This window comes from Amblyraja radiata, chromosome 33 (assembly GCF_010909765.2).
Source record: "Amblyraja radiata isolate CabotCenter1 chromosome 33, sAmbRad1.1.pri, whole genome shotgun sequence".
NCBI lineage: Eukaryota > Metazoa > Chordata > Chondrichthyes > Rajiformes > Rajidae > Amblyraja > Amblyraja radiata.
The window spans coordinates 1,404,482-1,420,229 of NC_045988.1; the positions used below are offsets into that span (position 1 = coordinate 1,404,482).

A 15,748-nucleotide genomic window follows, 5' to 3' on the forward strand; every position below is an offset into this window, starting at 1 on the left:
GCCACATGTGCTTATGGCTCAATTTCATATTGTATAATTTCTATCACTTCAGGTAACTTGCTTACTGTCTGCATCAGAACAGGCCAGGTCATCCATCTGCAGTAAGGCTCAGTTTAGTTATAAGCACTATAAGCACATGCACTGCATTTGACAATTCTTGCATTCCTTTGTCCAAGACTAATTAAAACAAATGGCTTGACTGGCGATGTTTTGTAGTTGCAATACGCAAGAACGTGTAACGTTACGTAGCAAACAGTGTTGGCCACTCAAGGGACTTCAGCTCAGGCCCAAGAGCTGGAGTGCGATCTCCAAACACTTCAACATAGCAATGGGGAGAATTACCTTGAGACAGTATTCCACAAGGTAGTCATCCCTTAGATTAACTTTTCTAAATTGGTGAATGATTGGGGACAGGCTGCGATCGCAGAATAGGTAGAAGGATCCAGAGGAGCCCATTTCTTATCCTTGTCCAACAGGTTAAAGGAAGAAATTTGAAGACTGCATAGAAGATGTACTAGCAGTCCATAGCACCAGGACACAGATAACCATTCTAGGACCATTTTCAACAGTCATTTTCTCTTCTCCCATCGAGTAGAAGATCCAAACGCTTGATAACACACTATCAAATTCAGGAACAGCTTCTTCCCTGTTGTTACCCAGACTATTGAACAGTCCTGTAACATCCTTCAGTAAAGAAATGAGAAGCACATGAGTGGCTTAGAATTATATTTTCTTAGCTCACAATAGTTTCAAGGGTTCAAGGTCAGTTTATTGTCACATGCACCAATTAAAGAACAGTGAAATTCGAATCACCCATCAGATCAAGGACATCACATTGTTCAAATTAACAATTAAAAATATATCTTTATACGTCAAAAATGTCATATCCATACATGTGGAAGATCACAGTTAGATGGTTTGTCACTTTTGCTAAAGTAAAATGATATGAAAATTCTCCCGAGTTTCAACTTTTTGCAAACATCAGTGAAGGTCCAAGCTCAGGTGTTCAGAAGCTGATGTCACATTCAATTGACATGACCATGTGTGAAGTACTAAATGCAGTAGCTCAATTTCCAGTGACAGGTTTGATGCTTTCATTTAAAAAAAAAACTTAAATCTAACTTAACGATTCAGACATTCATATTGCATAGTTGAAACTGCCAGACATGAAGAAGTTTCGACCAGAAACGTCACCTATTTCCTTCACTCCATAGATGCTGCCTCACCTGCTGAGTTTCTCCAGCATTTTTGTCTACCTTTGATTTTCCAGCATCTGCAGTTCCTTCGTAGACATCCAATGCTTTGTTTACACCGCAACAGATTTCTATCCAGAGAAAACTAGTAAATTGAAGGTGAATGTCTTCAAACCAAGTAAAATAATAACATTTGCTTCCACTGGCTTAGGTTTATTAATGTCACGTGTACCAAGGTACAGTGAAAAGCTTTGCTTTGCAGGCTATCCAATCAAATCAGATAATTCTATACATAAATACAATCAAGCCAAACTGAAGTATGATGTGAAGAGCAATGGGAAAGATACCGAGTGCAGAAAATAGTTCTCAGCATTATTACGCAGCAGTTGCAGAGACAAAATCCAATGTCCGCAATGGGGTAGAGGCGAATTGGACAGTTTACGGACGTTTATGGAAGGACCATTTACAAGCCTGATAACACCGTGAAGAAGCTGTTCCTGAGTCTGTTTCTTCTGCCCAACAGGAGGGAAGAGCATGAATGCTTGGGTGGGACAAGTCTCTGATGATGTTGGCTACTTTCCAGAGGCAGCATGAAGGAGTAGATGGAGTCAATGATGGGAAGTGTGGTCTGTGCGATGGACTGGGCTATATCCGCAACTCTGCAATTTTCTGTGGTCTTGGGCAGAGCCGTTGCTAAACCAAGCGGTAATGCAACCCAACAGTATGCTTTCTATGGTTCATCTGTAGAGGTTTGTAAGAGTTATTGGAGATGTGCCTAATTTCCTCATTCTCCCGAGTAAGTAAAGGTATTGGTATGCCTTCTTGGCTGTCACTTCAAGGTGGTTGATCCATGACATACAGTTGGTAATATTTACCATCTAGAAGCTCTCAGCCATTTCTATTTCGGCACCACTAGCTCCTTCGTCTTGTTGATATTGAGGGAGAGGTTGCTGCCTTGAACCATGTTACTAAGTTCTCTACTCCTGCCAGTACTCCATCTCATCATTGTTCGTGATCTGGCTCACTACAGTGTCATCTACAATCTTGTAAGATAGAGCTAAATTTGGGTGTATTGGGAATATAGTAGGGGAACTAGAACACATCCATGTGGGGTACCGGTGTTCATATGAAAAGGATGATAAAACCAAACACTCAAGTTGGCAAAGACCATTAACAAAGACGACTCTGATTATAACCTTTAGAACATTTTCTTCGCAGCTGTACTTTTACAGAATGGTACTGCAGGATTTTGTATTATGTGAACAGCATTGCCAGAGTCACTGTCCTTTTGACAAAAAATAAAAAAATTGCTACAAGCATCTGCAATGGAATTTACTGCCACCACCTAATCTCATTAAGTAATTACCGCCTTGTGTTTGTTTATCCACCTGGTAAATTTTAAACTTTTGTAATTATGCTTTCAAATTTAGATACATTATGGAACAGGCCTTTCAGCCAAAAAAATCCACGCCAATCCGTTCATACTAGTTATCCCTCATTTCCCTTATTCCTAACCAGTCTGAAGGAGGGTGTCGACTCTAAACCTCACCCATTCCTTCTCTCCAGAGATGCTGCCTATCCCGCTGAGTTACTCCAGCTTTTTGAGTCTATCTTTAGTTCTATATTATCCCACTTTCACATACACGCTAAAGGAAATGTTATTATTATTTTTCATTGTTATCTTTGAAAACATTAGCGACGCAGTGGTGCTGATTTCCGACGGGCAGAGGTAGAAAGCACTAAAGGTACAAATTAGAGGCCAATTAACCTACAAATCTACACCTCTTTGGGATATGGGAGGAAATCGGAGCATCATGAGGAAACCCACACGGTCAAAGGGAGAATGTGCAAACTCCACACAAAAAGCACCCAAGGTTAAGATTGTACCGGGTCTCCAGCACTGAGGCAACAGCGCTACCAGCTGTGCCAGTGTCAACATCAGTCTGAAGAAGGGTTTCGGCCCGAAACGTCGCCTATTTCCTTCGCTCCATAGATGCTGCTGCACCTGCTGAGTTTCTCCAGCATTTTTGTGTACCTTCAACCTTACTGTACTTTGTGCAAGGCAGTACATATGATTTGGTGGGCACAATTAATCCTCCACTAGTGACGTATCAGAATTGCACTTTGTGGACTTCAGCAAAGGAGATAAATAGTGCATAAAATGTAGAGCAGAACAACTAAATTGAGCAGTACTAATAAGACGGACCATTCTTTACGAGTATTTGTACAAACATTAAAAACAAAATGCAAAGTGATTATTCAATTTGATATGCAAAATTTAATGAACTTGGTCACAAATCAGGTGACTTCCTTGATAGCCATGTTGCCTGCACTTATCTCTATGTAGAGGAAGGAGAGTTATTTTATAAAATGATGAGGCAGATTCACAACAGCATCGGCACTTCCTCTAAGACCAAGAGCATTAGGAGTTCTTGGAATGTCATCCAAGTGCATTGTAAATTATGTTTCCTGTCTGGTTCATTACAACAAATGGCTGACAATCAGCTATTAGGAGATCTGGTCCACTATGCATCTGCTGCTGATATATAACTGAAGAGTAATAAGTTGTGACTCAGTACACTTTCTCCAAGTAAAATCCCATAATACCTTTTAAAATGCAGAACTCCTTTACTGGCTCTTCGTGTAAGCTACTGTATAGCTTTTCTCCTCCCAATAGGTTAGGTTTGAACTCCTGTTGTTAGTTTTGTATTGGGATATATGCAAATGAGTTTATTCCCAGGCCGTGTAAGAAGAAACTGCAGTTGCTGGTTTACACAAGACAAAGAGCTGGAGTAACTCAGCGGGTCAAGCAGCATCTCTGGAGAGAAGAAATAGGTGAAGTTTTGGGTCAAGACCCATATTCAGACCAAGCTTGTTGGTGATGAATTCTTTTTTTGTCCAAATAGTAGATTCATCAGAGAGAGCTGCATCATTTGGGGGAAACAGACAAAAAGGGATCAAGCGATTAAGCACCAAGGTTATTTTTGCTATTCACTCAAAAAAAAAAAAATGCCTACTCCTCCAACTTTCCTTTTCTAAACAGAATGTCATTGCTAGTCAGATAACTTTGACAAGGTAGGAGAGGGCCACTGTTCTTCACGAGATTCTGCCATCAGGTAGAGAGCACTAAAGGCACAAATTATAAGTTAATCAATATTAAGTGCCTTTTACATTTAAACCTACACTAATCCGGGCTAGACTACGTTTTAGCTCTCACACATAGCCAGAAATGTACATTGACCAAAATTGAAAGCTAATTAGTCATTATTTAATGCATTGAGCAATTTAAGCCCATTGCCACCAAACACAACCCGACCATTCCTTCTGCAAATTCTGAACAAATCAATGAATCATATTGCAACAACTTAAATGTATGCTTCTACATAAATTCCACCTGACAGATGCCTAGAATATTCACTTTTAGCTGCATCTCCGGTTTCCAGCCTCATTCGCCACTCAAATAACGACATATCAAAAACAGCATGGGAATATTTCAGTCTATATCTCAGCTCAATCCATAGAGCTGTACAGTACAGAAACAGGCATTTCAGCACACTTTGCCCATGCCAACTAGGCTAGTCCCATAGTAACCCATTCTGGGCTAGTCCCATTTGGCCCATATCTCTAAACCCTCAATATCTATAAATCTGCCCAGATACCTTAAAAGTTGCAATTACATCTCCTTCTATAGCTTCCTCTAGCAACACATTCCAGATACGGACTATCCTCCAAGTGAAAAGATCTCCCCTAAGGTGTCTTTTAAATCTCACCTCTCTCACCTATACCTCTGGCGTCTAGTTTTAGAATCCTCTACTCTGGAAAATAGACTAAGCGTTCACTTTATCCATGCCCCTTATAATCTTGACACCGCAGTAAGGTCACCCCCCAGCCTCCTAATTTCTAACCAGATTGTAATTTAACAGGACTATTCTTCCTCAAGTAGATTTTAAATGATCATTACTCTGAACTTATTTCTAACATTCATGCTTAATACGGAAAATAGACTCCAGGATACAAATTAAGCATGTATTTTATAAATAAGTCCAGAGAAAGGTTCATTTTAAATTGACTATGGATGAGAAATTATTTTCAAATGCCAGTCACTTCAACGTATGTAAACACAACAGCCCAAATGTACACAATGTAGATCCAGAAATGCACAACAAGATGGCAAATTGTCATTCTTTTAATGTCTATTGAACAAGAAAACATGGGTAGAACAACATAACCTACCACTCTTCAAAAGCACCATGGACCCTTATGCCCATTTGAGCACATTTGCAGCAACTCTGCTTCAACTCTTAACCGAGAATCAGAAAATTTCCACGCTCCATGACCAGTATTGAATTCAGAAAATATGTTATTTCGTCTCTAATATTTGTGTTTGAATTTACAATTTCTGCCTAAAAGGCACATGCTGTACCAAGGACAATCTCTTATTCCGAAGTTGTATTGAGCACTTTAATGCCATCCAAAAGTTACTCTCATTATTAATATCAGTGAATGGTGAGCAAAGAACAGAAAAGGGGATGTTTCATCCAAGTAACTCAGTGCTCACACAAATAAAGCAGTTAAATTGTGAAGCTTGTAAAACACCATGGAAGGATCTCTTCTGCAAAATAGGGATGCTCCAAGGTTAAGTGGATAAGCATGAATATAGAATCTTACAGACCAGAAAGATGTTTTACATGTAGCAAACTCAAGGTACCTAATCAAAGACAAGTCAAAATAGTTAGTGTGCAGGAAGGAACTGCAGATGCTGGTTTAAACCAAAGATAGACACAAAAAGCTGGAGTAACTCAGCGGGACAGGCAGCATCTCTGGAGAGAAAGAATGGGTGACGTTTGGGTCGAGACCCTTCTTCAGAAAGTTAGCTTCACTGTGAGATAAACAAACATACACATTGCTCCCTCTGCTGGAAGATTTGTCATAGGACATTGGATAAAAATAGATCCACTTTCCACAATCAAATAACCCATCAATAACCAAAAGAGGCATTGAATGCCATTTAGATCTACAGTCCAGCATCAATCATCAATTCCAGGCAGAAATATTACAGGGATGCAATGCAAAACAACCAAGACATTGTGTAATGATGGTAAAAGGGGTTTAAAAAGTTAAAGCCGTATATATTTCACATTATACTGAAGCTAGTTATAATTTTCAACTGTGACTTTGATTATTGCTCCGACCTGAATATCTCAGACCAAGAGTATAACACTTCAGTGTTTCCCATTAAAAGTCAACCTCCAATTTCTGTCACAGCAAAAACAACCCTAGGCTGAACATCCAGTGTCTGACACTGCCTCCTCTTCCCTCAAAATCAGAATGGAAAACAGTGCTACTGTGAAGCATCCTGCTCCCAAACATTACGTACCCAGTATCTTATGAAAATTAGGCACTTGAACAAGTAAAAGAGCATTCATCTAATAGAATGCACATACACTCCAAAGAAAAACCCATTCTTTCGGAAAACAGGGAACTGTGAAAGAGCAATCTGAAAATGGACAATTCTGAAATGTTGGCTGAGTCTGTCTCAGATTTGGTCACTATTACTTGCCTATTACCACTATTACTGCAGGGCCCACAAGGCCTCAAGTGTCAAGTAGTGAAAATTTAAAAACTCTGCAGAGGTCACAAATCTGAAACAAAAATAGAATGCTGGAAACGCAATCGTAGGCCAAGCAACAGCTCTGGAAAGAAGGTATACGTTATTTGCCTTCCATCACAGTGGGGAATGTGAGGTCACCGAAAACAAGATGAACGGCTGCCTGCACTGGTGAGGACTCGGAGGGAGTGCCGCGAGTGCCGTGATCTCAGTGTTTTGCGGGGACATCGCCACATGAGGACATCCCGTCTGGTGCGAGTGCAGACGGCTTTTCTGACTGTTCGAGTGGACAGGGACTGCAGAGAGTGGCAGCAGTTGGTACAACTCTGGTCACATCACTATGAACGAGCATGTGAGTAGCCCGGACATTGAACTGATGGCTTAGAGATTCTCACACGCCGCTGTGGTGGCTGTTTAAGTATATATTTAATCTTTATGTAGTTATGTACCTTGTTGCTTTTTTTTGAATTAATATACGGTAAATCAAATTTCACTGTACCTCGGAACACGTGACATTAAAGGACAATTGAAACACTAAATTAATGCTTCAAGTCAGATACCTCAAGCGGGGACAGCAGTTACTATGTCTCAACTCATGAATTAACCACAATCACCAAATGACTATTGTGTTAGCAAGCACCAAATAACACTCCTATTAAATCAGGTTCAAATCTATACATAAAGGGTACACCATTTAACTGGAAATTCCCATAACTCATCTAACTCTTCACTTCTCTTCAATGTAAGTCCCTTTCTTACTGCTCTTTGACAATGTCCTTCAACTGAAATGGCAACCATCCCTTTACCTCCATAGACCCTCCTGGAAGAACTCGGCAGGTAAAGTAATTTATTTCTTGAACTTTATGGCCAATTTTTGTATCATTGGGAAAGTTATTTGCTTTCTCTCATATACTTAAATCTGTCAATAATATGTATAAAATGAAAGGCTTTGGCGAATCCCAATGCAAAGAGCCTTCTAATCATTAAAAAAATCTGTCAATCCTTACTCTCTGCTTTATGCCACTGATCCAAATTTGGATCAAGACATTACTCTTCAAATCCAATGGAAATTTACATTCTTTGACCAAAACAGAAAATGCTGGAAGCATTCAAAAGATCCTCGACTCATACACTAACTATTTCATTCACCACAGATGCTGCTGGACCTGTATGTTCTTCTGACGGGTTATTTTCAGAATACCAGCATGTACAAGTTTTGCTCCAATGACATTTCAAACCAGTCTGCTGCGAGGGTCTTTGTTAAATTTGCCAAATTAGTTGCTTAGTTCATTTAAGATATGGTCCAGAGTCAAACAAGTTCCCACACAACAATCCTATCAGTGTCATTCATCCACTCTTATTTCCCAGCGGTCCTATAACTGACCCTCATCCCTCAATTCTATACCACTTACCCACTTTGAGCAATTTATACTTACATTAGCCAATTAACCTACCAGCACATCTTTAGGATATGGGACACTGTAGAGCAGACAAAGGAAACATGCACAGGGCAAACTCCATACAGACACCACCAGAGCTCAGGATCAAACCCAACTCCTCTAAACTGTGAGGCTGCAGCAACAAATGCTGCACTGTCATGTTAATTAAAATCACATACATCATATCTACTGCATTGTCCTCGCAGAACTCCTTGAAATTAAAGTAGACACAATCTTAAATCCCTGCTGACTGTCCTTAATTTATCTATGACCATCTAAATGAAGGTTTATATCATCCCTCGCAACTGATCCAAGAATATGCCCATAACCAAAGCTAAAACAATAGCCTTGCACTTTGGGGGGGGGGGGGGGGTTATCCATTCCTCCCTGTTATACCAACAGTACCAATATTAGCAGCCTGACAATTCCCTGGCACCACTCCTGCAGGCAGAAATGACTGCAAAATGATCAGAGCCTCAGCAATTTGCTCTCTTGCTTCTTTTAACATGCTTCACATATAATTCTAGGCCTGGCAATTTATCCATTTTCAAAGAAACTCCCCCTAATAGGTCCTCTTTTACTCACCCCATCCAATTTTCCACATATTTCCTAAATACCATTGTCACAATAGCCCTTTATCGTGCAGTTATATTCATTGAGAACTCACCCACATTCTTTTGGTCCTAACAGACACTACTTTTTTTCCATACCGATCATCCTATTCTTAATATAGTCAGAAATTCAATTTAATTTTATCTGACAGCAATGTTGCCACTTCTTTGTTTTTCTTAATTTATTTTCACCTCTATCCAGCTTATTCTAGTCTTTGTCCTATTAGGCTACATTATGCCTTATTATACCTCCACCGCCCTCATTATCCAGAGATGTCTGGATCTGGCAATCCCATTTGTAAATCCAATCCAACTTTATTTGTTAAGCACTTTAAGACAACCAATGTTGACCAAAGTGCTGTACAGAAGAAAAAACAAGACATCATAAACAGACAACATAAATAAGACAAGATGCTGTACAGGAGTCACTCAACTCCCCGTCTACTTAAAATTACACTGATTCCAACTGGAACTTGACTCAAGGTGGTCGTTTCTGTAATCACAAAGGACGATTGTTGATATAATTTGATTTTAAACAATTGAGGATGTTGATATTGGCAAAAAATGCAGGCATCCCTTCAGCCTGGATGGATGCACTTTATGACAGAACTTAGTACAGGCTGGATGCTGGAAAGATGTTCCCCGTGTTGGGGAAGTCCAGAACCAGGGGTCACAGTGTAACAATAAGGGGTATAAGGCCATTTAGGACTGAGATGAGGAAAAACCTTTTCACCCAGAGAGTTGTGAATCTGTGCAATTCTCTGCCACAGAATGAAGTGGAGGCCAATTCACTGGATGTTTTCAAGAGAGATATAGCTCTTGGGGCTAACAGAATAAAGAGATATGGGGAGAAAACTGGAACAGGGCACTGATTTTGGAATTTCAGCCATGATCATATTGAATGGCCGAATGACCCACTCCTGCACCTATTTTCTATGTTTTTACACCCACTAGCCTTTCAGATAACAAGTTTCAGATCCCTGTTAACCATGTGAAAAAAAGTCAATACTCATTCAATCCTTCTATTGATTAACTTGAATTCATATTGCTTACAGTTATTAATTTTTCAAAAGGAAATAAATCCATCTGCTCACTGCACCTGAGCAATTTTATGCCTTTTTATTAAATTTCCACTCAGTCCGCTTGGATCAAAGGAAATAACTGTACAGAGGCAGTCTCCTCTCTTAACTCTAATGCCTTTAAGTCTCAACCAATAAAGTATCCAGTATGTGAAAAAACCGCAGTCATTGAAAATCTGAAATAAAAACACTAAGCACGCATGGAGAGAGAAACAGTTAACATTTTGGATGACCATGGATGCTGACTGACCTGTTGAGTGTTTCCAGCATGTTCTTCTTTGTTAAAGTATCCAGTACCTTCGTTATGCTGATAAAATAGCTATAAATTATCTTCTACGTTACCCTCTCCACAGCATCGCTGTATTTTATTAGGATGTATTGAATTAAAAAAATCAATAAATTCACTTCCAGGGATATAATCCCTGAATGATTACCGAGGAGGATTTAGATTTAAAACCAAGTGGAAAGTACATCAATAAAGGACAGAAGGTACACAAAATAGCTGGGGAAACTCAGCGGGTGCAGCAGCATCTATGGAGCGAAGGAAATAGGCGACGTTTCGGGCCGAAACCCTTCTTCAGACCCTTCAGGACAGAAGGTAATCAGTGTTATTTAAAAAATGCACTGCCAAACTGCACATATAAAGGATCTAAAAATGAACAAGACATAAGAAACTACAGGAATCTTGTGGAGGAAATGTGGGTCAGGCAGCATCTGTGGAGGGAAGAACAGGTGACATTTCAGGTCAGGTTTGGGGAAGAGTCCCGATCTGCAATGTAACCTGTCCATTTCCCTCCACAGTGCTGCCTGACCTGTTGAGTTTCTCCACCCTTTTGCACTTTGCTCAAGACTCCAGTTTCTGCAGTTGTGTGTTTCCAAGACGATTCCCTTGTTCTTTAAAACATTTGAAATCTTATTTTTAAAAACATTAACCATGGAAGCACACAATTCAGCACATCATCCAAGGTGTTGAACCATTGAGATTCAAAGACCTCTGTCCAATCACCAGTACCCTTGCTTAGCCACTAATCATAGCCAGATGACGACAAATTGCTCAGAAAAAAATCACTGATGATGGGGAAGAAAGAAATTTAAATCAGGCGAGATTATGGAATCTGGGCATCAGGAGTATGCGATTAGCAAATGCTGAATACTGGCCATTTACACCACAAATGGAACATTTAGTCTCCAAGATCAGTGGAGAAGGAGGTTGAAAAGAGGACAATAAATGGTTATTCACAATCAGGCGGTATCAAAATAAACTACTAGAAACATTGCATACAAGAATGTATAAGAAACTGCAGATGCTAGTTTACAACGAAGATATACATAAAAAGCTTGAGTAACTCAGCGAGGCAGGCATCATTCCTGGAGAAAAGGAATAGGTGAGGTTTTGGGTCGAGAGTCTTCATCATATTTTTATACAAGGATGTTATAAATACAAATAAAACTAACTAAGACTTTTTATCGCTTCAGTCAAGCTGATGACTTTGCCTGTTTTTTTCCAAAACCTTTACGCTGTCCCTAATATTTCAAGTGTTGAATAATTGTGAAAAGTGAAAAGGGTTTTCACGCATGGATTCCCCCTCCCAAAATATTGAAATGCAATGATCAACTATGGAAAGGTTTAAACCAGCGATGGCCTTTGACAATTGGCAATCATCTGCCACATTCATACAAACAAGTTAAATAAGTAATAATATTAGAGTCATAGAGTGATACAGTGTGGAATCAGGCCCTTCGGCCCAACTTGCCCACACCGGCCAACATGTCCCAGCTGCACAAGTCCCACCTGCCTTAAATAGAAAAGCCGACATACAATTGAATACTTTCATGATGGTCAGCATCTGAAGTAGGTCTCATCTTCAAATCAAATCTGGGATACCCAGCACCAGTACAGTTCATCCAAATTCAGAAATTGTCAGTTTCTGCATTTTAAGGTAATTATTATAGAAACATAGAAAATAGATACAGGAGTAGGCCATTCGGCCCTTTGAGCCAGTTCCTGCTTTTCCCCCATATCCCTTAATTCCTTTAACTCTATAAGAGCTAAATCTTACTCCCTCTTGAAAACATCCAGTGAATTGGCCTCCACTGCCTTCAGTGGCAGAAAATTCCAAAGATTCTCAACTCTCTGGGTGAAGAAGTTTTTCCTCATCTCAGTCCTAAATGGCCTACCCCTTATTCTTAAACTGTGACCCCTGGTTCTGGACTCCCCTAACATCAGGAACATTTTTCATGCATCTACCCTGTCCAATCCTCTAAAAATATTATGTTTCTATAAGATATCCTCTCATCCTTCTAAATTCCAGTGAATACAATCCCAGTCGACCCATTCTTTCGTCATATGTCAGTCCTGACATCCTGGGAATTAACCTGGTGAACTTACGCTGCACTCCCTCAACAACAATAATGTCCTTCCTCAAAACAGGGCTCTGTCCAACTGCAATAGGACCTCCTTGCTCCTAAACTCAAATCCTCTCACAATGAAGGCCAACATGCCATTAGCTGTCTTCACTGACTGCTGTACCTGCATGCTTACTTTCAGCAACTGATGTAAAAGCACACCCAGGTCTCATTGCATTTCCCTTTTTCCTAATCTGATACCATTCAGATAATAATCTGCCTTCTTGTTATTGCCACCAAAGTGCATAACCTCACATTTACCCACATTATACTGCATCTGCCATGCATCTGCCCACTCACTCACCCATCCATCCAAGTCACCCTGCAGCCTCATCGCAGCTCACACTGCCACCGTTTTATGTCATTCGCAAACTTAGAGATGTCACATTTAATTCCCTCGTCAAAATCGTTAATATATATTGTAAATAACTGGGGTCCCAGCACCGAGCCTTGCGGCACCCTACTAGTCATTGCCTGCCATTATGAAAAGGTCCCGTTAATTCCTACTCTTTGCTTCCTGTCTGCCAACCAGTTCTCTATCCAGGTCAATACCCTACCCCCAATACCATGTGCTCCAATTTTGCACACTAATCTCTTGTGTGGGACCTAGTCAAAGGCTTTTTGAAACACTAGATACACCATCCACTGGCTCTCCCTTATCCATTCTACTTGTTACATTCTCAAAAAATTCCAGAAGATTAGTCAAGCATGATTTCCCCTTCATAAATCCATGCTGACTTTGACTGATCCTGTCACTGCTTTCCAAATGCGCTGCTATAACATTGTTAACAATCGACTCAAGCATCTTCCCCACTACCGATGTAAGGCTAACTGGTCTATAATTCCCCATTTTCTCTATCCCTACCTTTCTTAAAAGTGGGATTACATTGGCTACCCCTCCAGTCCACAGGAATTCATCCAGTTATGTGACACACGTGACATTATGTGACATCCATTATGCAGCATGGATTGCAGGAAATGATCTACCTGCTCTTTGGAAGGATATTTAAGCAAATCTGAACACTGTAGACTTTAACATTTTAGTCACAATATAATTAACATAACATAAATTAGATTAATGCAACTTTGATGTCTTGGTATGTTTCCTACACTTGGTATGTTTCCTACCCTTACCTGCTGCATGTTATTTCAAGGTGTTTTTCCTGCCACACTAAATTTTCATTCTAATTATAAACAATAAATAACTGCGCATTTTGCAATGGTACACCCCTACACCCATCTAAAAACACATCACAAAATTTTATTTTCAGTGGTAAGCACCTTCATTAAAATGGATTTGACAGCTCAAAAAGATTAAATCCAAAGTCCCCTGAAATGCTACCTCTGCTGGAAATTCAAGTCTGAGAACTATCTTTTTTAATGCTATCCCCCCCACAAAATTAATTTAAAAATTGTACCCATAAGAAAAAAAATACCCTTCTTAAGATCCCAAGTACAACTAAGTGCATTATTCCTACCCAAATTGAGGCGATACACTTTCTGCAAAAAGTGATTACCTGCTGCATTATACAAACTGCTCAATATAACTGTTTGCAAAGAATTATGCTATTTTAATTTTAAACACTGACAAAGGGGGCTTTTTCATTTTAAACTGTAACAATCTGAATTACTCAGGTTTCAATCTGAATCGAGTTATAACAGTATACTAAAATGAATCATACAGGCACTGAAATACTGGACAGCGGGGGTGTGGTTAGGAAAAGGTTGGCTAAGAATTCACCAAATTATAATGCAAACTTTACTCCCTGTCAACTGAAAAGCATGAGTCAAGGTTAACGGGACTGTATCAACAACTGCAAACCCCCTACCACCCCAAAAAAAAGCTGCCTCCACTGGACGTAGAGAAAAATATAATTTCAGCGTGAAGTTGATGACCAGATATTTGCAAATGCTGCAAAAAAATACGGTGAATGGAAAATTAATGATGCAATTTTAAAATGCAGATTTGCATACATAGGCACTGAAAATAAGTGGCATGAAGTGAGTGCAAGGACGATATATAAAAAATGCTGAGCTGAATTTGCATCATGAACATGATGGCGGTCGCTGGAGGAAAGCCCGCCAAACAGGTGATTAGAAATGCAGAAGGAGGCAGTCTGCAACTCCAGCTCTGGGCAGCTCAACGTTAATGTATATCGCAATCCTATATATATATATATATACTTTTTTTTACAAAGTGGAACTTTAACAGAGAACACATTCTGAATAATCCTGGCCTTTATTTTTTTGCTGCCCCCCTAAAGAATGCGACCACCTCCCTCCCTCCCTCCCTCCCTCCTCTCTTGGTGGCTGGATGTCAGATCTGACTGTCACACGGGCAGCTCCTGCCCCACACCAGCTTCGCACTCACTCAGCTCTCCTCCCCACTCCACTCAACACTGCCACTGTTTATTGCCCCGTCCATTCTTCCAAAAAAAAAAAAATGGACTATCTTGTAAGAAAAAATTTCTCCCCCCTCTTCTGAAAAAAAATTCACCTCACTGCTGCTGCTGCTGCTTTCTCCGAAGAGGTCGTGGAACTTGTGAAGGTTTTTGCCGATAGCGGCAGAGACTGGCAGTGCGGCGTCGAATCCGTGTTTAAAATCCTTCTTCAAGCCCAGGATCCGTGAACGTCCTGATTTTTTCCAGGGCCGAGCTGGGAAGCGAGTCCGAGCTGTGTGCGCCATTTTGGGGAGTCTGTTTGTGTGTGTGTGTTGGGGGGGGGGGGGAGGGGGAGGAACGCCGCCCCGCAATCTGAATTCAACAGCAACCGCCGCGCAGCTGCCGTCGCCGGAAGGCAACTACCACATTCAGCTTCCGGGGCCGGTGGGAGGAGCCGTTCGGAATGCACCAGAGAGACCTGCTCACCCCGCAATCTGAATAGCGCGGCACACAAGCAACGGGACTGTTGAAATTACATTATCCAGGATCCCGGGCCACAGTGGGAGGGGTTTATTAGCCAACCCCAAACCCTGAATTGGAGAGCCATGGATACACGTGTTGATACAAGAGGCGACGTTAAAATTCAGCCTACTGTGCCCCCAAGGAAAACCACAGGATGCTGAATAAAGAATCGATCCGTCGAAGCTGGCCCTCGCAAAAGTATACAATAATCAGCATCCAGGGCTGACACCATTAACCCTGTATCAGCATAGTTCAGCACTTAGCGGTGGTAAATAGGCACGATTTTAATATACACGAGTCGGGCACTTGGCCACATTACGACATCGTTATCTCTAGAGAATAACCTAGAGATGATACGGCGTCAACTAATAATAATTCAGCGTTATACACGGTCTGGGGTCCACGGGGAATTCTGGAATTATGAATTACTCTAAAATATTAAATGTATAACAAATATAAAATAACTGCATAGGGTTTTAAACGGAGTGGGGTTTTTAGAAACATTACAT

The 15,748-nt window shown here is 40.5% G+C and overlaps 1 protein-coding gene across 5 annotated transcripts in view; it reads right to left on the reverse strand.

The window, feature by feature from the left end:
* kmt2a (lysine methyltransferase 2A) overlaps positions 1 to 15,041 on the reverse strand; it is a 101,254-nt gene extending 86,213 nt beyond the window's left edge. For all 5 annotated transcript variants that reach the window (XM_033049694.1, XM_033049696.1, XM_033049695.1 and 2 more), the window contains exon 1: positions 14,834 to 15,041. In XM_033049694.1, the coding sequence (XP_032905585.1) occupies positions 14,834 to 15,022 (189 nt within the window). In that variant the 5' untranslated portion in view covers positions 15,023 to 15,041. The remainder of the gene's footprint in view (positions 1 to 14,833) is intronic.
* Positions 15,042 to 15,748: the final 707 nt, after the last annotated feature.